We start from the raw sequence: 24,829 nt of genomic DNA on the forward strand, positions 1-24,829 counted from the left end.
TCTCCGCCAGCGCAGTAGAGCCCGGTGGACGTCCGATGACGTCAGCGCGCCCGCGTGGGACGCAGAAGTGCCAGGCCTTGGAGCGCAGAAGAGCCCGACCTGGCAGCCGGCCTGGCCAGGTCGGGTCGGCCACCGGGAGCCTGCGGAGCGGCGGCGAGGGCACCTCCTGCCTGCCACGGGCTGGAGGAAGCCCCAGGTAAGTGGGTATTGATTTTTCTTTTTTTACCTCCCTCCCTGAACCTTCCCTTTAAAGCAAGTATGAAGGGAAATTTAAGGAAAAAAAAAAAAAACCCAGATACTTTTAGGCTCCTCCATTTAAATCTCCTGCCGGGGGAGACTTCGGAATCCCGAGTGCTTCTGAAGATTTCCGAAGATTGGTGGCTCTGTACTGCTCACGCATACGGAGTGGCCCATCTTCGGAAGACCGAGTGCTTCTGAAGACTCCTGAAGCCAGCCCAACGCGGAAGAGAGCAGTCTACGACCCATGGGTTGTAGACTGCTAATGTGAGAGCCTGCGGGGGAACGCAGGGACCGTGAGGAGACCAGGAAGGATCTATAGGACCCAGAGCCTTCCCTCTTCTTAGGTGAGTTTTTTTTTTCACTTCAGTCTCCCTTTAACATAAATATGAAAATTGTGATATTTCCACCTTCTTTCTCAGCACACCCATCTGCAGTTACCATCGATGTAAAAAACATCCCAATAGACTCCAAAAGTGCTCTGCCTGGGGGTAACTCTGGATTCTGAATGATCATTTAAACTTAAAGATTTACTGCGTTAATCTTCTGCTACTTCCATCTCAAAAACATCTCCAGAATTTGTCCTTTCCTTACACAAAAAGCTATTAGAATGCTTGTACATGCTCTATTTCCTGTCTTGACTACTTTAACACACTACACTAGCTGTCCCTGCCATACATTTCTTCTCTTCGTTAATATCCAGATGTGTGTTTTCTGAGAATGTTTGTTTCCTGAGAGGTCCAAAGCCAGTAAAAATAATACCTGGTCTCCCAGAATGTGCTGGGAAGAGAATTATGCATATTTAAACAGCCTAGGCTGTGACATCACTAGTAGCATGGGGCTACATAGCAAGTATCAGGGGTGTGGAGTCGGGACAAAAATCCACTGACTCCGACTCTTCAGTTTAGGATTCCACCTCCTCCTCTAATTTGCTTATTACAGTCTTGTTGATTGAAAGTATGTAACATGAAATTCGTCTCTAAACTGCCAGCGCTTAGGAATTTTAAAAGACAACTGAAGTGAGAAGGCTATGTAGACTGCCATATTTATTCCCTTTAGTCATAGACTAAAACTAGTCCTTGGTAAGAGTGCTTGTAAAAGGTACAAACCGGAACCAAGAACATCTATCAGGCCCTAGGCAATGTAACTCTGGGTACATGTAAGAGTGATGTGCAGGTACTCTGCAGGGGAATGAGGAGATTCTTCCTCTATTACACATTCTTCATGTACAATCTGAACCAAGTTTATGGGTGATAGACAACACCTCTGTGTTCAATGTAAACATTCTCAGTGGATTCCCTGCAGCTCTGTGGGGAGTGCATATGTAGAGTATAGTACTACTGTGTAACAAAGTAAACCTGAGACAGATGAAATTAAAGTTTTATACATACCTGGGGCTTCCTCCAGCCCCCTTCAGGCTAATCAGTCCTTCACTGTCCTCCTCCGCCACCTGGATCTTCTGCTATGAGTCCAGATACTTGAGCCAGTCTGGTGTAGTGCGCATGCACACACTCCGCCGCCGGGAGCGTACTACACCTGCGCAGAACTATTGCGCAGATGCAGAATGCTCCTGGCTGAAGGAGCGGCATGTGGCCGGACTGCGCTGACTGGCTGAATTACCGGGACTCATAGCAGAAGATCCAGGTGGAGGAGGACAGCGAGGGACTGATTGGCCTGAAGGAGGCTGGAGGAAGCATCAGGTATGTATAAAACTTTTCTTTTCATCCGTCTCAGGTACCCTTTAATTCGTAGTCACCAAACCAAATTTTAACAACATATCAAATTATTTGATTTAATGAGCAAAGAGAGTGCATACATTTGCATAAATCAGCATCAGCGCAGAATTATTTTCATCTCATTGACCAGCTCTATTAGTGACACAGCTACACATCAGGCTTTATTCTTACAGCATAGATGTTATTTAGTATATATAAGAGATTCCTGTGTACACATCATATATACTGTACAGTCACAATCAGATATGTGCATCTGACTTTAAAAATACGGGGACTGCTTTATTGAAGCAGCACAAGTAACTAATTTTGATTGGTTTATTTCATTTGTGTGGACTGAGCACAGTTTTACTGTATATATAAATTATTTATGATGACTATTATCTGAGAAATAGAACATTTTATCACATTTTCTATTTTAATTACAGTTTAAATTCATTAGGAGTCGGAGCATTTTTTCCCGACTCCGACTCCAGGCACCCAAAATTGCTCCGACTCCACAGCCTTGGCAAATATACAGCAATATATAGATACAGGAGGTGTTTCTGATGCTGAAAACAGGATATTTCATGTAAAAGTAGGTATCCTGAATAATTTACTAATTTACTATATGTCACTACAGTACCGCTTTAACATTAAATTAGTGAAAAATACAAGTAAGTATTATCATGAGAAGCATACCTTCCTTTTTGGTGTCACAAAAGAATGTATGTTTGTTCTTGGGCTTCTCTTCAGCGTCCAGTAGGTGGAGCTCTGACTTAAGACGTTCAATTTTCTGCAGGCATAAAGGTCAGAGATTTAAAAACTTACCCAGGATCACTACACAGGTAATCATCATACAGTTAACCTTCAGAAATATTTTCCTGGCAGAAAGAAAACTTCATAGAGTTGACATGTCAAACATGGAATTTATACAGGCATGAAAAGCAGAACAATCTACTGGTAAATGCCACCCAAAAAAAGAAGGTTCTTAGATCAATTATGCTGCAGCTACAAAACTAGGATTATAATTTTGCAGATACAGGTAGCCCCCGGTTAAACGAGATAGGGACTTTAGGTTTGTTCTTAAACTGAATCTGTTCTTAAGTCGGAACATTGTGCCATCTTTATCCCCTGTACCTCCTCTGTGCCCCCCTGTACCTCCAGTGTCACCCTGTGTCACCTCTGCCCACTGTACCTGCTTATACAAGTTTAAAAGCCATTTTTTCTTAGATTTTTTTTTTTTAAATAGATTTTCTCAAAAACTGTAAGTCCATTTAAAAAAAAATGTTTTTGACTTCTTCCTACGGCAACACAGAATCCATGCTGTTTGTAAGTCGGGGACTACCTGTACCTTCTGTTTAAAGAAGGCAAAATTATATTCATCATTTCTTTTTAGTAAGAGGGTTTTTTGGTCTATTTTGGCCTCTTATACTTTCCTAGTGGTCCTGGGTCACCATGAGCCACCTGGGTATTCTGTACTACAAAATTAGGATACACATACTGTATTTAAATTATGGGAAATATCAAATGTTAAACAGGAACAAATCTAAGAAATGTCATGTGAGACATTTAAAACAGCTCTAACAGATTAGTCATAGCAAGATAGCCTTTAATGGAAAAAAATAAACCCTGAAGTTTTACTAGGTTTCACTTTTGCAAGAAGCACTGAAAGTGTTAAAGTGACCCTTAAGTCAGAAAAAAAAAAAATGAGTTTTACTCACCTGGGGCTTCTACCAGCCCCCTGCAGCAGTCCTGTGCCCTCGCAGCCACTCACTAATCCTCTGGTCCCCCGCTGCCAGCTAGTTTTGTTTCTGCCGACAGGCCCGTCAGGACTGGCCACACGTAGCTTTTTCCGCATTCCCGACTGCAATTAGCGCTATTGCGGGCCGCAACGCGTACAAAAATACGCGTTGCCGTTCGTAATGTGGCAACGCGTATTTCTGTACGTGTTGCGGCCCGCAATAGCGCTAATTACAGTCGGGAATGCGGAGAAAGCTATGCGTGGCCAGTCCTGACGGCAAAAACTAAACTAGCTGGCAGCGGGGGACCAGAGGATTAGTGAGTGGCTGCGAGGGCACAGGACTGCTGCAGGGGGCTGGTAGAAGCCCCAGGTGAGTAAAACTTTTTTTTCTGGCTTAAGTGTCCCTTTAAGCCTCAGTGCTTACCTGTATGTCAGAGATCTCGCCACAGTTGCTGATAAGAGCTAATTAGACAGACTAATTTGTGAAACACAGAGAAATTAATTCTTAAGCAAGGATTTTGATCTGCATAACCAAGAATTGAACTTCATCCTAATCAGTAGCTGATACCCACTTTCCCATGAGAAATCTATTCCTTTTCTCAAACGGATCAGGGGGCTCTGTATGGCTGATTTTGTGGTCAAACCCCTCCCACAAATGATGTCAGCGCCTCACAGCTCTGAGGTCCTGACATCACACTGTGGGAGCCTTGCTGCATTGTGGGAAATAACAGCTGTTTACAACTGCCAAAAAAAGCAAGCAGCAGCTAATGCCAGTGACATCACTTGCCAGCAGTAAAAATGTCACCATGTGATAAATGTCATAATGTAAATCAGGGAGAGGAGATTTTTCAATGGACAAACATTGACTAAATCATTTATACATAATTATTGTAACAATTAAGCACTTTTGTATTACATTATTTTCACTGGAGTTGTTCTTTAAGCATGACAATTCTGTCTAACTCACTAAAAAGATAACCAGCTCTGTTTAACATGAAGATTTTCAATATTCTAAGCTGCAATAAATATCCAGAGAACTCTCTGCCACTGCTCTCCCCTTTCGCCCTGATAAGGTAGAGTGGGGCTACATACCGGTATTACAGTATTTTCTACAAAAGCATTTATACTCTTTCCTCCTTCTAAAGAGAACCTGATCTAAAAAGGAATATTACTGCATCACTGCTGACATTCTCTTCAACATGCTAATTACCTGGCTTATGTACAGATTCTCTGTCTTTCTCTGTCATGTTCTCAAGAACATGGATGCAACTGTAGAATGTTGACTCCACTCTGACTGCAGTCTGCATCAGCATTACAGCCAGGAAACCAGCGTTACTTAAGAAAAATAAAAGATAGCAGCCCACGTGTTCATGTATTCTTTAAAATCACAACACAAATAGCATTGCTGGTATACCAACCTTACCTGGACTGCTAGTTAATATACCTTAACTCAAATGTCAGTCAACCGTAACAATTTACCTTGGATTCCGCCACCCTTTTCAGCTCCACATACTTTATATCCTGGGTTCTCATGATTTTAAGCTGTTCATCTGTGACCTCTTCAGATGTCTGTTTTATCACATGGACTCCAGCCTTACAAAGAAAAGAAACAGGTTGAAGCATAGTGCATGGCATTATTTTAAGGTGTCACAATCTAATCCCTTCAGTCCACGCAATTCCCACAAGGAACTCAACCCTTAGCGGATACTTATCCAACGATGTCCATTTATTGAAGTGTTACACGAGTATACACAGCATATCACATCCAGCACAACGTTTCGGGCGAGGTGCCCTTTGTCAAGTGCTTGACAAAGGGCACCTCGCCCGAAACGTTGTGCTGGATGTGATATGCTGTGTATACTCGTGTAACACTTCAATAAATGGACATCGTTGGATAACTATCCGCTAAGGGTTGAGTTCCTTGTGGGAATTGCGTGGACTGACTGGATGTTTGGGAGGATTGGTGACCCCTCCTGCCATAGGAACTCCCCACAATATTAACCATTGCCTGAAGCCCACAGACACCCCTGTGCATACTGTTGACAATCTAATCCCTACCATAGTTATATGTGTCACAGTCTAAGGCCAATTTTTGGTGACAGCCAGTTAACTTAACTATATGTTTTTGAGATGGGGAGCGGAAACTGGAGTATCTAGGTATCCAAATGTACACAGGGAGAACATGCAAAACCAATGCAGATCATGTCCTGGCCAAGATTTAAACCGAGTAACATTTTTCAGCAACCATGGGATCTGGGTTGTAATGATTTGTAGGTATTTAAAAAATATGTTTTGGAACAATCCTTTCCTATCAGCAACGGATGAAATCTGAATGAGTCTCTTTCGGATTTCATCCTGATAATTAATGCAGCTGAGTGGGTGGGTGAGGGGGGGGGGTTAAACTTACCCAGCAGCCGTCTTCTTTCATCCATCCCACGCTGCATTCCAAACTGCGGCGGTCACATGACTACTAACACTTCCACCTTCCGGGTTGAACGAGGAAGTGTTTGCAATCATGTGACACGGCTTGGAACGCAGTATTGGACGCGCAGTGGGATGGATGAAAGAAGACGGCTGCTGGGTAAGTGCCTTAAAGAGACTAACAAAAGAAAAAAAACATGCCTTTGGGGGGTACCCACCTCGGGAGGGGGAAGCCTCAGGGTCCCAATGAGGCTTCCCCCTCCCCTGTAGTTGCAGGCAATACAGCGCTGGCTCCCCCGAAGTGTCCCGCAATCCTGGCTTGACAAGCCTGACAAGGATGCATATATTTACCTTCCCTGGCTCCAGCGGGGGCGCTGTTGCGGCTATCCGCTCTGAGATAGGCGGAAATAGCCGATCTTCGTCGAGTCCACTCTACTACGCCGGCGCAGGAGACTTGCCCCTGAGCAGGAGAGCCGCAACAACGCCCCCGATGGAGCCAGGGAAGGTAAATATTTACATCCCCGCTGTTCAGAGGGCCAGAACGAGACCGCCGTCGGACTGAGGAGGATGGGGGAAGCCTCAATAGGATCCGGAGGCTTCCCCCACCCGAGGTGAGTACCCCCCAAGGGAACTTTTTTTTTAGTTACAGGTTTTCTTTAAACAATTCAAACTGACTGGTTGTCCTGCTGATCCCATCCTCTAATACTTTTAACCAAAGTAAGATCAAGTGTCCTGGCTGAAATCTGACTAGATTAGCAGCATGCTTGTTTCAAGTGTGCGATTCACACACTACTGATGCCAAGAAGATCAGCAGGACAGTCAGAAAACTGGTATTTTTAAAATGAAATAAATATGGCAGTCTCCATATACCTCTCATCTCAGTTTCCCTGAGCGTAATTGCCATATTTGTGTTCTTTAAATCCTGGTAGTTATTTATTACACAAAGTGAACCACTTACCTGGAGTTTTGAAGAGGTCATTTTAAAGTAGAATTCATCTGGGTTTTTTTCAAGGGCTTTCTTCCGCAAGGCATTGAGTGTGTTTTTCTTTTTCTTATAATCCCTGAGTTAAAAAAAAAAAAAAAAAAAAAAAACTCAAAACTAACACGACATAACACTCAATGCAGCATCATGCTGTACACATATACAAAAACATATTGATTACACATTTGATGTGTTGAAATAAAAATAAGTCTAACAAGCAGACTGCGGTCAGTCTTTAAAATGTAAGTGATCTGAAAAAGTGGTAGTACGGCGGTTAGAAAACCAATAAATGCAGCCTTGGCATAACACGAACCATACAACCTATGTGCAAAGTAAAAAAAAAAAAAAAAGAAATGTATATAATTGTTTATGTGCAAAAAACTATGAATTTCAGCTAAAGGCAAATGGCTAGCTATTTCCTTTGAGGGCATTCTCTTCACCCAGAGAAGAAACATCCTTAAAAACAAGAAAAGTGCATCTACTCATAAGACTGCCAGTTACAGGCATGAGTGCATAAGTCACTAGCCCACCATTTTAAAGAGGATCAAGGGGGGTGAAGGGACAACATTAAGGTGGCCATACATTAACCGATGGCCACCAGACGCGCCTAAAAGATAGATCCCTCGCTGATTAATATCTACTCCTGCCGCAAACTGCAAATAGATTTTTAATAGATCTCAGCATAAAAGCTATTAAAAATCTATGCTATGGACCACTGCATACTATTGTCCCCACATAGCCCCAGAGCCTACTGACAGGTCCCGCTTGGTCTCCCCCTCAAGTTTTAATAGTGCTCCCCCCCCCCCCCCCCCACCCCCCCCCCGAGATTGCAGAGTACTTGCAGCAGAGTACACTCACATGTTCAGTGGGAACATAAGCGTCTGCACGTTAAGCAAAATGGGGCACTTGACCCCCCTGGCCACCAGCTAACACACACCCCCCCCCCGGCCGCTACCATCATTTATCTCCCCATCTCCCCGCAGCGCTCGCTCAGCTCCTAGTTCCCTTACTACAGTCTCCTTCCGCCCCGGCCAATAGAGACACAGCTCTTCCCCACCTCTCTGCCCCTTCCTTATACCATAGCATCCACAGAGCTTGTGGATCTGCCACTGGCCCCGCTTTAAACTCTGCCCCCCGCCAGCCAGAAGTTCAGGTCCCTAGGCTTCCCACTGTCTGACCATTGGACCATGCTTCTCCTGTGTCCCCCTGTGTGACGAGCAGGCAGAGGTGAGGGTGAGCTGCAGGGGGGAGACTGGAATCAGCGCAGCAATGCTGATAAGTGCAGAGGAGAGAGGAGGACAAGGCAGCTGTGTGAGCCAAGAGCTGTGTATATTGGCATGTAGCATACGAACAGTATGATGCTGATATACACAGCTCTGAGCAGCTCACAGTGCACAGCTGCCTGTCAGGAGACTCACACATTCCCTGCTCTCATCAGCGCTGCTGCCAGGAGATCTTCACTCCTTATAAAAGCACTACTGACTGTCACCTGCTGGGGGGGGGGGGGGGGGGGGGGGGGGGGGAAGAGAAGCAATGAATAGCAGCATACATGCTGACAGTGTGGGGAGAAATAAACAAGGGCACACAAAGTTAGAACAATTATCTAGGACTTTGCTCTGGGTGCCCATAGATCTAACGATTGCGGTCAGATACACCAAGAGACAGATCTCTCTCTGATCGAATGATTAGAGAGAGGTCTGCCAGCTGCCCATACGCCACAGTCTGATTCCCAATTGATTTCAGCATTACATTTCTCGAGAATCAGCCTTGTGACCCCACATCCACCCCCGCACTTCCCCCTAACGTAAAGTGTGTCCTCGGGTGCCCCGTGCAATATATGTTACCCGTCAGTGTCTGTCTCTTCACTGCCTCACATACATATGCCCTACGTAGTTGCCAGGGCATACGTATACACCACACACACCCACGTATATGGCAGTAACCACCCAGGGTGTGTGTATGTGAGGCAGTGCGGAGACATTGGTAGACACAGACAGGTAACATATACTGCACAGGGCACCTGGGAGCACACTTTACATTGGGGACACCACCGGGGGTTCTGTCTAGTATGTGGCTTGGCTATTTCAGCCCGAAAATGGTCGAATCGTCAGTCGAGCATGCTCTTGGCGGCACCGATTTTCATCTGATCCAATTATAATAATTGAATCAGATGGTCGATTGGCTGGTAAGTTGCCTGATGTATTGCTACCTTTCAATTATCGGTTGATTTAAGCTTGGACAAAGAGAAACTCTAAAGCTTGTGTGGGACAAGCTATGCTCAGTTTTGAAAGTCTGCCACGAGGGGGGAGGGGCGCCTTCTCACCTGGCTAGAGGCGCCCCTGCCTAAGGCAGAACAGCCAGCTCAGCGTCAAACCTCCGATCAGCCGGCGACCAGTGAATGCAGGCGGTAGGACCTCGCGGACACCGCACTGATATGCGGAAGTGACATCACTTCCGCATATGCAGCGCAGGGTTTACGGAGTACCGTGTGTTTACGGAGTATTGTGTGCCTGCACTACCTGAACTGGGGGTCCCTGTCACTACCTGAACTGGGGGGCACCTGTCACTACCTAAACTAGGTGGCACCTGTCACTACCTAAACTAGGTGGCACCTGTCACTACCTAAACTAGGTGGCACCTGTCACTACCTAAACTAGGTGGCACCTGTCACTACCTAAACTAGGTGGCACCTGTCACTACCTAAACTAGGTGGCACCTGTCACTACCTAAACTAGGTGGCACCTGTCACTACCTAAACTAGGTGGCACCTGTGTTGGAGGCACTCACAATCTAATTCTTACTATAGCCCTAGTCTAACGTCCCACCATTGCTAATGTCATGTAAATTTGGCTCCACCCGTGACCACATCCACATCCTGGTCCATAGCCGTGCCCATTTTTTGGGCTCTGTGCGCTACATACACTCCCTCCTGTGTCCTACTGACACCCTCCCCGTGGCATCTCTGTCACTGTGACTGGGTGTACATGCTGTACGTGCTGCCAGGTCCCAGATAACAGGCAGCCAGTGAGGATGAAGACAGAGGGACACAGAAGGGAGCATGCTGACCAGACAAGTGACTTTGCTCCACTGTGAGCACTCTGAACTGAAAGAGTGCCTCTGGGGAAAACTATCAAAATATGGGGGAGGCCTGTCAACCAGCCATCGATCTACCGCCCGCCTCCATTCAAGCAGGATCTTCCGCCTCAATCAATTTCAGCCAGCAATTAATGGAAATTTCAAATTGGGCGACCTTGTGAGGGGCATTAATCTCTGACAGACTCAATTGGGTACCTCACTATCCCTTTCAAGCAAGTCTGTGAAAGCAGGTGGTCTATTTTCATCCAGAACAGCATTAAAGTGCACAGAAGACTTAATCTCCCTGGCGGTATGGTTACTTCCAGATTTTATTGTCTAAAAGTAGTGCAATTTTTTCATAAACTTTTAGACCTTAAAAATCATACCGCTAGATAGATCTGCGGCAGCCCTGCACATTACACACCCATGGATCCAGCTTGGGGTTACCGCTCTGAGCTGCAGATTTCTGGCCCGAGCCTGACTTGGGTTTACCGCTAAAGAGGTTAAAAAAGTTTAAGCACCCATTAAGCGTGAAAAAACAATACTTTTATTGAAAAGCATAGATTTAAAAAAAAATCCATATCCTCCCATATTTGCTAAGATAATTTCAGTTATCATGGTTTCAATTTAAAGACTAATAAAGAAATCACAAAAGATCCATAGCTACAAAATGCCTCTGATAATCAGAGTTGGCAGATTACTGAAGTTGTGTAGGAAGTTTTGCAATGTTTCCAGCTCTCAACGTTCACTTACTCATGCAGGAAAAGGAGAGTTAATGGATAGACCATGCTATAAAAAGTGCACCAAAAAGTAATTAATTCCTGAGAAAATTGCCATCTAAATGACTGGGCAACTTCAAACTTTCATAGCAAGTGGCAAACTGAAAAAGAAAAGTCTCACAATGGCGTGTGTAGGTCCCAGCATGTTTTAAAGGGATACTGTAGGGGGTCGGGGGAAAATGAGCTGAACTTACCCAGGGCTTCTAATGGTCCCCCACAGACATCCTGTGTTGGCGCAGCTACTCACCGATGCTCCGGCCCCACCTCCAGTTCACTTCTGGAATTTCTGACATTAAAGTCAGAAAACCACTGCGCCTGCACGCCCGTATTCTCGCTCCCGCTGATGTCACTAGGAGTGTACTGCGCAGACACAGACCATACTGGGCCTGCGCTGTGCGCTCTTGATGACATCATCGGGATCGAGGACACGGCAATGCAGGCGCAGTGGTTTTCAGACTCTAAAGTCTGACATTCCAGTAGTGAACCGGAGGCGGGGCCAGAGCATCGGTGAGTGGCTGCGCCAACACAGGATGTCTGCGGGGGACCGTTAGAAGCCCCGGGTAAGTTCAACTCATTTTCCCCTGACCCCCCTACAGTATCCCTTTAACAAAAGTGGAATGTTCCGTTAAAGCATAAAGCACTGAATTATTGCAAAAAAAATTACATGTTTTAATAAAAGCTTCAAAGTTACCTTCCTTCAGCATTTACTGTAAAGGGGTTATAACAGCGTTTACTCTCATTTAGATATTTGTACTCACTCTGCACGGAGTTTGTAGTCTTTCTTTTTCTCCAAAACACCCAAGTTCTTGCGGAAGCCAGGCTACAATATACAGTGACAATTAGTAAACCACAACTTGCCCTACAACATAACTAACTGCTTTAACTATCAAAGCAAAATGTATAATAAATTACTAAAGAAAATCACTTATGCTGTCAGAACATAAACTGTTTTAATGTAATATAGTCCACTCAGTATCAAATCCCATTAAATGTGTCAAGTAAAAATATTCACGTCACACGTATAAGGCAGTGACGGAATGGCAACGAGAAGCAGCTTCTAAGCATAAGCTCCCCGTCACTGTGACACCGCCTGTGCTCTTTCTGTAATCCATATACTGTATGCTTCTCACCTGAGACCTCTCTCTGTGGTTCTTCTGCCGGGACTTCAACGCTTTTCTGAATGCCGCAGACATTTTTCCTGACAATTAGTTCCAATAACCAGCAGCAATCTGCAACCAGCATGGAGTTAGCACTTCCGTCGCATCAGTGACGTACACACTACAGTGCAGCGTGCCAATATTGCGCTGCGTTCCACGGCTGGATATCAACTGACTTCCTGTGGAGCAGCGGCCGCTGGGATTTCTTAACGCAGCCAGCAACTGGAGTAGAGAGATGTTGGCTGGGTTGTGTTATGTGCTCGATCATTTGAATGTGCTTTGTGATAAATACTATCACAGTATTATTATTATTATTATTATTATTATTATAGTATTCATTATATGATTAAATTATCTACATATACATTTATGATCAAATATTAAATATTGCTAGTGTACTGAATATTCAAATGAACTATTAATATCAAAATTAATGCTTTAAAAAGTGTTTTTCTGCAATACTTTTCTTTATTTGCCTATTTGTTTACACCAAATCAGCTGGCAAGGGTAGGGACCTTTTCCTAGTGTTTCTTGTTTTTATTGTTCGGTACTTATATATATATATATATTTCAAACCACACATCACTTGTATGTGTTTGCATTTGTGTTGCTGGATGTTTTGGTTTTGATAGTAAAGTATGTTGAACTGCTCATGTACAGTATCTCACAAAATTGAGTAAACCTCTCACATATTTGTTAGTATTTTATTATATCTTTTCATGGGACAACACTACAGATATGACAGGTTGATAAAATGTAAAATAGTCAGAGTGCTGTTTGTATAGCTGTGTAAAGTTGGTGTTTCATCAAATAGCTGAACACACAATCATTAATGTCTAAACCACTGGCAACAAAAGTGGGTACACCCCTAAGTGAAGAATGTTGTTCTGCCCAGTTCGACATTTTCCCTCCCTGGGGTCATGTTACTCGCTAGTGTTACAAGGTCTCAGATGTGAATGGGGAGCAGGTGTGTTAAATTTGGTGTTATCGCTCTCACTCTCTCATACTGGTTACTGGACGTTCTACATGGCACCTCAGGGCAAAATAATTGTTGCTATACGTCAAGGGCATCAAACTCAAATACAAAGTGGGCTGAAATTGAACATTGGAACCAAGTCATGGTCTCAATATGTGGTGGTCACCTCTCTACCTTATATAATTCCCTGGTATCTAATGCCCCCTTCCATCCCCTATACAGGCAACTTTATAGGGGAGTTGACTAAATACAGTTCCCTGTTGTCTAGTGCCCCCCTTCCTCCCTTATACTGTTCCTTGGTGTCTTGTGGTTCTCTCCCCTCCCCAGCATGAATGCTGCTGGTACTGGTGCTGGTACTGGGGAGCTACAGTTCATCGTTGGAACCATGAATACTAACATGTACTGTGACAAACTGAAGCAGAGCATGAATTCCCATTGGAATTTGGGTCACACAGCAGTATTCCAACATGATAACAACTTTAAACACACCTCCAAGACCACCACTGCCCTGCTAAAGAAACTGAGGGTGATGTTGCCAGACTGGTAAAGCATGTCTCCAGATTTAAACCCTATTTAGCATCTGCGGGGCATCCTCAAATGGAAGGTAAAGGAGCAGCTTCGCTATGGAGGAGTAGAAGAGAATTCTGTTGAGTTCTAGTAAACTCCATGCTCAAGAGAGTTAAGGCGGTGCTGAAAGATAATGCTGGACACACAAAATATTGACACTTTGGGCAGAATGTTGACATTTTTCAGTTAGGGGTGTACTTTTTTGTGTTGCAAGTGGTTTAGACATTATAAAAACAAGGAACACCAAGAGCCCCAATAGTGTAATATGTACTGGTAAATGGTTACTAGATAGAGTAAATATTAATACTCACAAACCAGGGTTACCATTAGGCAACCACTGTAAAGGCAGGTGGGGAGATTTTCCTGACCCCACTCAGGAATAAGAAATCGCTCTCTGTAGATGAGAAAAAGGGGGTTCAACCCTCCACCCAGCGTGGACTCAATATTATGCAGGAGAACAGAGGCGCCAAAAGGATAAAAGGAAGCTAAATGAGCTTAAAAACCAAATTCTTGGTAAATAGAGGAGGCAGTGGTGGACTTACCTCCTCCAAGCAGACACACAGCGACTGTAGTAAACACAGTCAATATATTTTATTTATGAACTCCAAATATGCAACGCGTTTCGCAGGTTTGATCCCGCTTCATCAGGCAATAACAACGGAGCAATAGCATATGTGGTCAGTAGAAGAGCCAGGCACATCTTCACCTCTTCAGGTGCCTGGCTCTTCTACTGACCACATATGCTATTGCTCCGTTGTTATTGCCTGATGAAGCGGGATCAAACCTGCGAAACGCGTTGCATATTTGGAGTTCATAAATAAAATATATTGACTGTGTTTACTACAGTCGCTGTGTGTCTGCTTGGAGGAGGTAAGTCCACCACTGCCTCCTCTATTTACCAAGAATTTGGTTTTTAAGCTCATTTAGCTTCCTTTTATCCTTTTGGCGCCTTTAGACATTATGGCTGTGTTTTGACCTTACCTTGATGGGACAGCAAATTTACACAGTTGTATAAACTGTAAACTGACTACTCTGCATTGTATCAAAGGGGTTGATACACCAACCGTTAACATGTATGCAAGTGACAGTTTCAGTTTCTTCAAGTCAGGAGTAAATCGGAACTAAAGTAGGAACCGAGAAAAGTAGTTTATTATGTCAGAAATTGTCATACTTAAAGAGAAACTCCAGTGAAAATAATGTAATAAAAAACTGCTTCATTTTTACAATAATTATGTATAAATGATTTAGTCAGTGTTTGCCCATTGTAAAATCTTTTAAATCTCTGATTTACATTCTGACATTTATTACACGGTGACATTTTTACTGTTGGCAGATGATGTAGCTGCTGCATGCTTTTTTGGCAGTTGGAAACAGCTGTAAATAGCTATTTCCCACAATGCAGCAAGGTTCACAGACAGGAAACTGCCAGGAGTACGTACTCAGTTTCTTGTGGGAGGGGTTTCACCACAATATCAGTCATACAGCACCCCCTGATGGTCTGTTTGAGAAAAGGAATAGATTTCTCATGTAAAAGGGGGTATCAACTACTGATTGAGATAAAGTTCAATTCTTGGTCGGAGTTTCTCTTTAACCCATTCCACTCATATGTCCCGCACAGCGGGACATCGCGAATTTCCCATTCCTGACATATGTCCCGCTATGCGGGACATTTTTTCAGCGGCGGTTTTGCAGCACATCTGGCCCCCAGCAAAGCCCGATCTCTGTCCCCATGTTTAGTGGGCATGTAAGACAACATGCCCACACAAATGGTACCCCCTTCCCTAAACCGGAAGTGCGCGATCAGCGCTGGCAGGAAGTGGCAGAATCAATTCTGCATTTTTGTTGCTGATTGTAGCTGCTTCTCTGCAGGTTTTTTTTTTTTTTGCAGTTTCCTGGCAGATTCCTGGCAGATTACTTCTTCCACAATCCTTGCTGATCCCTTGCAGGTTCTTGCTTGCAGATTTCTTGCAGATTCCTGGCAGATCCCTTGCAGGTTCCAGGTTATTTATTGAAGATTCCTTGCAGATTCCTTACAGAGCGGAGCAATGGCATCCTCTGCAGCAGGTAAAAAAAATGATAGCGGCTGAGGTGGCACAGCGGATTATGGAGGACAGCAGCACAGAATCAGATGTGCAGGATTCTGGTGATGACCATGACTATACTGTCACTGATGATGATGATTATTGCTACAGTGATGACACTGATATTGACAAGGCTGATGAAGGTGGGGAAGCTGCTGAAAGTGGGGAGGGTGATGGTGATCACAGAAAATGGGCAAGCTTCTCTCCTACCAGTGACTGCTTGCTGCATACTTTTCCCTTTACTGCGTGTAATGCAGGGTTACAACTGCCTGCAGCGAATGTTCCAGAAACTATCAGTGGGTTTTTTGAGCTTTTTTTAAACACCGGCCCTATTACAAGAAATTATTAATGAAACAAATGATTATGCAAAAAGGAAGTTAGAAAATAAACCTCCTTCACCCAGATCCATCTACTACTACTATTACTATGCAGGAAATAAAAGCATACTTTGGAGTAATTCTTAGGATGGCACTGCAAGAAAGGGGATCTATCCAGGATTTTTTCTTAACTCGGTGGATCAATTACACCCCCTTTTTTAGAGATATTTTTTCTCACAAGCGATTGTCAGATCCATTGGATGCTACATGTTTCTCCACCCATCAGTGGTCCTGAAGGCCCTCAAACTAGGGGTTGGAAGGTCAGGAACTTGTCTGAGCATATGAAAGATGCAGAAGTCTGTTTGTACCCCATAGGTATGTAGGGATTGATAAAAGAACAATTAGTTTCAAAGGAAGATCAAAGTACAAGATGTACAATCCTCAGAAACCAAGCAAGTGGGGGCTATGAGTGTTTTCTATGGATGATTGTGAGACTGGATACCCCTTTGCGTTTGAACCGTATTATGGATCTGCAACTACGGAAAGCTTGCCAAGGACCGACTTGCCATTTTCAGCTCGCATTGTCCTTCATCTTTGTACAAATCTGAAACAAGCCACTCCTGGACATGGATACCATTTATTTACAGATCGATTTTATACCAGTCACATATTGGCACAAGAGTTACTAAAAGAAAAAATTCACATAACAGGAACGGTCATGCCCAATCGTAAAGGTCTACCAAGTGAAATAAAAAAAAATTGAAACTGAAGAGTTGTGAAGTTCGTGCTTGGAAACTTGACAGTGAAGAGATGGTATTAGCATGGAAGGATAAGTGTATTATACACATGCTTAGCACTTTCTACCCTGCTACTACAACAACACAGCAGAGAAGAATGAAAGGTAGAGTGACTGAAAATGTTGAGAAGCCCACAGCAATCGTAGAATATACTAAACACATGGGAGCGGTTGACCGATTTGATCATTATACTAGTAGTTACTCTTTCAACAGGAAGTCACTGAAGTGGTGGAGGAAGACTTTTATTGGTTGTTGGAGCTGGCAGTAGTGAATAGCTTCATAATTTACAACCAGTTGCATCCACATGAACCAAAGGATCTTATCAGCTACCGCAAGAACCTAATTCTTGAGTTGATTCGCGAACAACGAGCCTCTAGGCCTCAGCGGAGATATGGCCGCCCTTCTTCATTGGACATGGAGGAGCATCTAAATGGTATCCAGCATTTTATTGCTAATATGCCCAATCGAAACACCAAAGATTGCACAGTGTGCAGTGACAGGAAGACACCAGGTGGCAGGCGAAAAACCACCTATTATTGTGAAACTTGCTCACGCAGGCCAGGATTACACGCAGGAAATTGCTTTAAAGTGTACCATACTTTGGCCAACTTATCTGCTACCAGCCAATAGAAGACACCAAACTGTCCAAATAAGGTATGAAATTAAACGTTATAATGTGTTCTTTAAAATAAGATATACCATGTTACTGTGTTATGTTCCATGTAAGAATGGGAGAGTAAAAGGCAGAGTGCATTTCTGTAAAAAAAAAAAAAAAAAACTCAGAGTAAAAACGACTCCCTTTAGGAACAAACTCCGAGTGGAAAGGGTTAAGCACATAAAGTATACTATATTTTTGTATCTTAATTCAGTAAATAATTGAGAATGATTCAACCAGCAAGCACAGACAGCGTCTATGCTACATCAAAATGCACAGTATGCATCTATTTGCATGCAATAATCACTCCACAGCTTGCACAGGAAGCATAGGTCTCACCAGTTAATGCAGGTACAGTACTGATTGTGTGCTCCTCTGTCCACATTTCTGTGGGGCCTGGATAATACTGTAGTGTTGCAGCCATGCACAAGCAAATCACAGATAGGCAACTCCCTCCATAATCAAGCAACAGCTTGTTGGTGCTTTTGAGGTACATGCAGTCCCAGAGTAGTGTGCAGATAGTAAGTAGGCTACAAGTTGCTGCTAGCCTGCCCATTTTTTACTATAGCCAGATACAGAAAACTGCAGGGGCAAAAAAAAAGTTTACTATAACAGAAGTTCTATTATATCCGAGTTTACTATAGCGGGCATTACTTCCATATACTTATAATGTTGCTTGGTTGGGACCTGGACATTTAGTGTACTATATCAGAGTTTACTATAATGAAATTATACTGTATAGTGTAACCTTCACTGATAAGGAATAACAGCCCACAAAAACTCTGAAAGAAAACGGCTTTTGTGAGCAGAGGATAGATAAAAAAAAGGTCAATAGTTCATATATTTTAGCTTCTGGGATACTGAAAGTATGTGTCAGCATATGAGACAATGCAACATTAAACATTATTTTATTAGCTGATACACAGAAAATAAAACTGCAGGGTTCTAAGAAAGTAATTTTTAGGAGTAGGAGGATAGATACAGTTGTTTATCTCATCAGTTTATTTTCACCTTGGGTTTCCTTTAAGTCATTAGATAAGCACTTTGCATCAGCTGGAAGCATAAAAAATAATAAAAACTGAATGCTTTATAACTTTAACTCTTCTGCATGTATCTTCCTCTCATATCCTCAGTTTCTTCATGTTCGTTTGACTAACGTGACTAAATAATTATTCTAATTTGCTTGCTGGGTTGTTGCCTGGTCTTATGAGTCTCAATTTCTGCTGCAACATTCAGATGCCAGGGTCAGAATCTGGTAGCATGGATCCTTCCTACCTTGTGTCAGTTCAGGCTGGAGGTATAATGGTGTGGGAGATATTCTCTTTGCACGCTTTGGGCCACTTCGTACCAATTGAGCATCATTTAAATTCCACAGCCTACCTGAGTATTGTAGCTGACCATAGCTCACCCCTTTATGATCATAGTATACCCATCTTCTGATGGCAACCTCCAGCAGCTATGATGCACCATGTCACAAAGCTCACATCATCTCAAACTGGTTTCTTGAACATGGTAACGAGTTCACTGTACTCCGATGGCCTCCACAGTCACAAGATATTAAAGGGGCACTACAGCGAAAAACTGTAAAATTTAAAATATGTGCAAACATATACAAATAAGAAGTACATTTTTTCCAGAGTAAAATGAGCCATACATAACTTTTCTCCTATGTTGCTGTCACTTACAGTAGGTAGTAGAAATCTGACAGAAGTGACAGGTTTTGGACTAGGCCATCTCTTTATAGGGGATTCTCAGGGATATGTTTGTTTTCAATAGCACTTAGTGAATGGCAGTTGCTCTGTCCAACTGCCAAAAAAACTGTGTAGGGAGCAGGAAAGCTGGCCATCATCATTGTTTAAATCCTTTTTAGGGAATATCTTTATAAAGAATAAAAGCCTTGCTGAGAATCCCCTATGAAGAGATGGGCTAGTCCAAAACCTGTCGCTTCTGTCAGATTTCTACTACCTACTGTAAGTGACAGCTGTTATAATTTAAGTAGGCCTCAGTTATTTGGCCTGAGTTTTATGTAAAAGGCTTGTCCGCAGAGTATGCCTTTAAAATAAATAGAGTTTCTTGGGATGCAGGCAGAAGCATCTCAGTGTCTGCGTGAAGCAGATGATACACGCAGATACTGAGAACATGTTCCTGAAAGAAGGCAACAGGCCTACACTGACCTCAATATGTTCACCACAAGAACAATCAACATAGGCCATGTTTACCAAAATACCAAATTCCAGTAAGTAAGGGAAAAGTGACATTGAATATTAATCGAGTAGGTGGGTATTATGACACCACGAGGGGGCTAATCCAATAGTCGGGTCTAGGGGACGGTGAAGATGATGTCACATTTAACTCTTTCCTAGTCGGTATTAAAGACCCGGGACGGGCGAACAGGGGGCATTCTGATTTCTGCTCTGCTTACTACATTCCTGCTATGCTGACTGGGACCTCTAAGTATTTTCCTTTCTCTATGTAATCTGATATAATGTATGCTGTACATAGGTAGTCGAGATGTAACTTAGAATAGATCTAAGAGGACCTGATTACAGTCACTAGGAAGGTAATCAAGAAGCTGTAACGCAACATGAAGATTGGCGTGGCTAGGATATGATGAACTGTATCTATCTGTATATCTGTTTCCTGAATAAATAACGTGAATATTGAAGAAGCCTGAGAAAAGTCTATCTCCTGCTTGCTGTGATGAGTCATGTTTGCAACTCTTGATGATGAGTTTGCTGGTGCCGGAAAAAGGTGAATTATAACAGTTATTAACAACAGCAACATAGGAGAAAATTAATTTATGGCTCATTTTACTCTGGAAAAAAATGTATTTCTTATTTGTATATGTTTGCACGTATTTTCAATTTTACAGTTTTTCGCTGTAGGGCCCCTTTAATCCAATACAGCACTTTGGGATATGTTGGAATGGGAGAGAGATTTGCATCCTGGATGTGCAGTCAACAAATCAGCTGCAACTGTGTAAAGCTATCATGTCAAAATGGACCAAAATCTCTAAAGAATGTTTCCAAAACATTATTTAATGTATGCCACTAAGAATTAAGATAATTTGGAAGGCTAACAGGGATCCAACCTGGTACTTGCAAGTACAAATACCAGCTACTTCTGGCTACCTATACTGGGGGGCCATGTTATACTGAGAGCCCATCTCACTATCAACTACCAGGTGGTGCCTAGTGCTGCAGGCCCCTGTGTCTACCCATACTGGAGTTTACCTTGTACTGGGGACCCGTCCGGTTACCCATACCAGGGAGGCTACTTAACTGGTTGCAGACCGCTCCACTTCAATTGGCGTGAATGCGGTGGCAGCCCCAGGAACACTCAGTGCCAATTGGCATCAAGTCCTGGAGCGAGATTTTGCTCCGCTCCGTCATCAGTGTCCCAGTGGCGATCACCGCTAGAAGACTACGAGCGGCTATCACCACTAGGAGATCTAGGGCAGCGCTGTACTGGGGACTGCCTTTTCACTCGGCTGTCCCCTACAGAGTATCAGGAGTGATCGGCTGTCATAGTCTGATGCCTATGACAGCTGATCGCGGTGATTGCTTGGCGGGGGGGGGGGGGGGGGGGGAAGAGGGCTTGTAATTTTAAAAACAAAATGTAAATGTATTTAATAAAAAAAAGACAAATAAATAAAAAACACTTAATAATCATCCTGGGAGCGATCAGACCCCACTAGAGTTGGGCAGAACGGTTCGCCGGCGAACGTGGTTCGCGCGAACGTAGGTGGTTCGCGTGCGGGTACCGCACGCGAACCTTTTGCGGAAGAAGTTCGGTTCGCCCCATAATGCACTGAGGGTCAACTTTGACCCTCTACATCACAGTCAGCAGGCCCAGTGTAGCCAATTAGGCTACACTAGCCCCTGGAGCCCCACCCCCCCTTATATAAGGCAGGCAGCGGCGGCCATTACGGCCACTCGTGTGCCTGCATTAGTGAGAGTAGGGCGAGCTGCTGCAGTCTCTCATATAGGGAAAGATTAGTTAGGCTTAACTTCTTCCTGGCTGCATACCTGTTCTATTCAGTGAGCCCTCAGCCCACTGCATACCTGTTCAGTGATCCTGCCACTGCATACCTGTTCAGTGATCCTGCCACTGCATACCTGTTCTGTTCAGTGAGCCCTCAGCCCACTGCATACCTGTACTGTGATCCTGCCACTCCATACCTGTTCAGTGATCCTGCCACTGCATACCTGTTCTGTTCAGTGAGCCCTCAGCCCACTGCATACCTGTACTGTGATCCTGCCACTGCATACCTGTTCAGTGATCCTGCCACTGCATACCTGTTCAGTGATCCTGCCACTGCATACCTGTTCTGTTCAGTGAGCCCTCAGCCCACTGCATACCTGTACTGTGATCCTGCCACTCCATACCTGTTCAGTGATCCTGCCACTGCATACCTGTTCTGTTCAGTGAGCCCTCAGCCCACTGCATACCTGTACTGTGATCCTGCCACTCCATACCTGTTCAGTGATCCTGCCACTGCATACCTGTTCAGTGATCCTGCCACTGCATACCTGTTCTGTGAACCCGCCACTGTATACCTGTTCTGTTCAGTGGACCCGCCACTGCATACCTGTTCTGTGAACCCGCCACTGTATACCTGTTCTGTTCAGTGGACCCGCCACTGTATACCTGTTCTGTGAACCCGCCACTGTATACCTGTTCTGTTCAGTGGACCCGCCACTGTATACCTGTTCTGTTCAGTGGACCCGCCACTGTATACCTGTTCTGTTCAGTGGACCCGCCACTGTATACCTGTTCTGTTCAGTGGACCCGCCACTGTATACCTGTTCAGTGAACCCGCCACTGCATACCTGTTGTGTTCAGTGAACCTGCCACTGCATACCTGTTGTGTTCAGTGAACCTGCCACTGCATACCTGTTCTGTGAACCCGCCACTGTATACCTGTTCTGTTCAGTGGACCCGCCACTGTATACCTGTTTAGTGAACACGCCACTGCATACCTATTGTGTTCAGTGATCCTGCCACTGCATACCTGTTCTGTGAACCCGCCACTGTATACCTGTTCTGTTCAGTGGACCCGCCACTGTATACCTGTTCTGTGAACCCGCCACTGTATACCTGTTCTGTTCAGTGGACCCGCCACTGTATACCTGTTCTGTGAACCCGCCACTGTATACCTGTTCTGTTCAGTGGACCCGCCACTGTATACCTGTTCTGTTCAGTGGACCCGCCACTGTATACCTGTTCTGTTCAGTGGACCCGCCACTGTATACCTGTTCTGTTCAGTGGACCCGCCACTGTATACCTGTTTAGTGAACACGCCACTGCATACCTATTGTGTTCAGTGATCCTGCCACTGCATACCTGTTCTGTGAACCCGCCACTGTATACCTGTTCTGTTCAGTGGACCCGCCACTGTATACCTGTTCTGTGAACCCGCCACTGTATACCTGTTCTGTTCAGTGGACCCGCCACTGTATACCTGTTCTGTGAACCCGCCACTGTATACCTGTTCTGTTCAGTGGACCCGCCACTGTATACCTGTTCTGTTCAGTGGACCCGCCACTGTATACCTGTTCTGTTCAGTGGACCCGCCACTGTATACCTGTTCTGTTCAGTGGACCCGCCACTGTATACCTGTTTAGTGAACACGCCACTGCATACCTATTGTGTTCAGTGATCCTGCCACTGCATACCTGTTCTGTGAACCCGCCACTGTATACCTGTTCTGTTCAGTGGACCCGCCACTGTATACCTGTTCTGTGAACCCGCCACTGTATACCTGTTCTGTTCAGTGGACCCGCCACTGTACACCTGTTCTGTTCAGTGGACCCGCCACTGTATACCTGTTCTGTTCAGTGGACCCGCCACTGTATACCTGTTCTGTTCAGTGGACCCACCACTGTATACCTGTTTAGTGAACACGCCACTGCATACCTATTGTGTTCAGTGATCCTGCCACTGCATACCTGTTCTGTGAACCCGCCACTGTATACCTGTTCTGTTCAGTGAACCCACCGCATCAGTGCGCATACCTGTGCAGTTAAGTGAACCCACCTACCTACGTGAGTGCACGCAGTGTGATATACCACTCCGTGCATACCCAATATGGACAAAACAGGTAGAGGAAGAGGAAGAGGTAGTGGCAGAGGCAGAGGAAGGCCACCCGGCAGGTCTGCGCGAGGTCGTGTAAATGTAATTTCGTGTGGACCTGGCCCACAGTACAGTGCTCGGAAGAAGGCACGTCCCATCACCTCCCAAGATTGTCAGGACGTGGTTGAGTATTTAGCGACACAGAACACCTCATCTTGCTCAGCCACCAGCGCTACTACTAGCACCACTTCCGCTGCATTTGACACTTCGCAAGAATTATTTAGTGTTGAAATCACTGATGCACAGCCATTGTTGTTACAGCCAGATGAATTTTCACCAGCTAATATGTCTGAGTTACGCGGCAACACTATGGATGTAACGTGTCAGGAGGATGAAGGACCTACTGATGGTGCAAGTTTGGATTTGTCTGAGGCAAGCGAAGCTGGGCAGGATGACTACGATGATGACGGTAATAGGGATCCTCTGTATGTTCCCAATAGAGGAGATGAAGAGGGGGACAGTTCAGAGGGGGAGTCAGAGAGTAGTAGGAGGAGAGAAGTTGCTGAAAGAAGCTGGGGCAGCTCTTCGTCAGAAACAGCTGGTGGCAGAGTCCGGCACCATGTATCGCCACCTATGTACAGCCAGCCAACTTGCCCTTCAGCATCAGCTGCTGAGGTCCCCATAGTGCCCACATCCCAGGGTGGCTCAGCGGTGTGGAAATTTTTTAATGTGTGTGCCTCAGATCGGACCAAAGCCATCTGTTCGCTCTGCCAACAAAAATTGAGCCGTGGAAAGGCCAACACTCACGTAGGGACAAGTGCCTTACGAAGGCACCTGGAGAAAAGGCACAAACAGCAATGGGATGGCCACCTGAGCAAAAGCAGCAGCAGCACACAAAAGAAAAGTCACCCTCCTTCTCCTCTTCCTCCTTCAGGTGCATCATCTGCTTCTGCCGCTTTCTCCCTTGCACCTTCACAGGCACCCTCCTCCACTCCGCCTCTGCCCTTGAGCGGTTCCTGCTCCTCTGCTCACAGCAGCAGTCAGGTGTCCGTGAAGGAAATGTTTGAGCGGAAGAAGCCACTTTTGGCCAGTCACCCCCTTGCCCGGCGTCTGACAGCTGGCGTGGCGGAACTGTTAGCTCGCCAGCTGTTACCATACCGGCTGGTGGACTCTGAGGCCTTCCGTAAATTTGTGGCCATCGGAACACCGCAGTGGAAGATGCCAGGCCGCACTTATTTTTCGAGAAAGGCCATA

General features: G+C 44.8%; 2 protein-coding genes across 5 annotated transcripts in view; one reads left to right on the forward strand and one right to left on the reverse strand.

Moving 5' to 3' along the window:
- UTP11 (UTP11 small subunit processome component) overlaps positions 1–12,215 on the reverse strand; it is a 109,868-nt gene extending 97,653 nt beyond the window's left edge. For both annotated transcript variants that reach the window (XM_068265430.1, XM_068265431.1), the window contains exons 1-5: positions 12,081–12,215; positions 11,709–11,770; positions 7,073–7,175; positions 5,173–5,286; positions 2,652–2,745 (exon numbers count right to left, since the gene is read on the reverse strand). In XM_068265430.1, coding sequence (XP_068121531.1) covers positions 2,652–2,745; positions 5,173–5,286; positions 7,073–7,175; positions 11,709–11,770; positions 12,081–12,143 — 436 coding nt within the window. In that variant the 5' untranslated portion in view covers positions 12,144–12,215. The remainder of the gene's footprint in view (positions 1–2,651; positions 2,746–5,172; positions 5,287–7,072; positions 7,176–11,708; positions 11,771–12,080) is intronic.
- Positions 12,216–12,344: 129 nt separating this feature from the next.
- Positions 12,345–24,829, forward strand: part of MANEAL (mannosidase endo-alpha like) — a 50,228-nt gene continuing 37,743 nt past the window's right edge. For 2 of the 3 annotated variants that reach the window (XM_068269017.1, XM_068269021.1), the window contains exon 1: positions 15,944–17,499. The gene's annotated coding sequence lies outside the window, so the exon portion shown is untranslated. Of the gene's footprint in view, positions 12,407–15,943; positions 17,500–24,829 lie in introns of those variants that run through there. The other variant, XM_068269018.1, reaches the window with a different exon arrangement.

This window comes from Hyperolius riggenbachi, chromosome 2 (genome assembly GCF_040937935.1).
Source record: "Hyperolius riggenbachi isolate aHypRig1 chromosome 2, aHypRig1.pri, whole genome shotgun sequence".
Classification (NCBI taxonomy): domain Eukaryota; kingdom Metazoa; phylum Chordata; class Amphibia; order Anura; family Hyperoliidae; genus Hyperolius; species Hyperolius riggenbachi.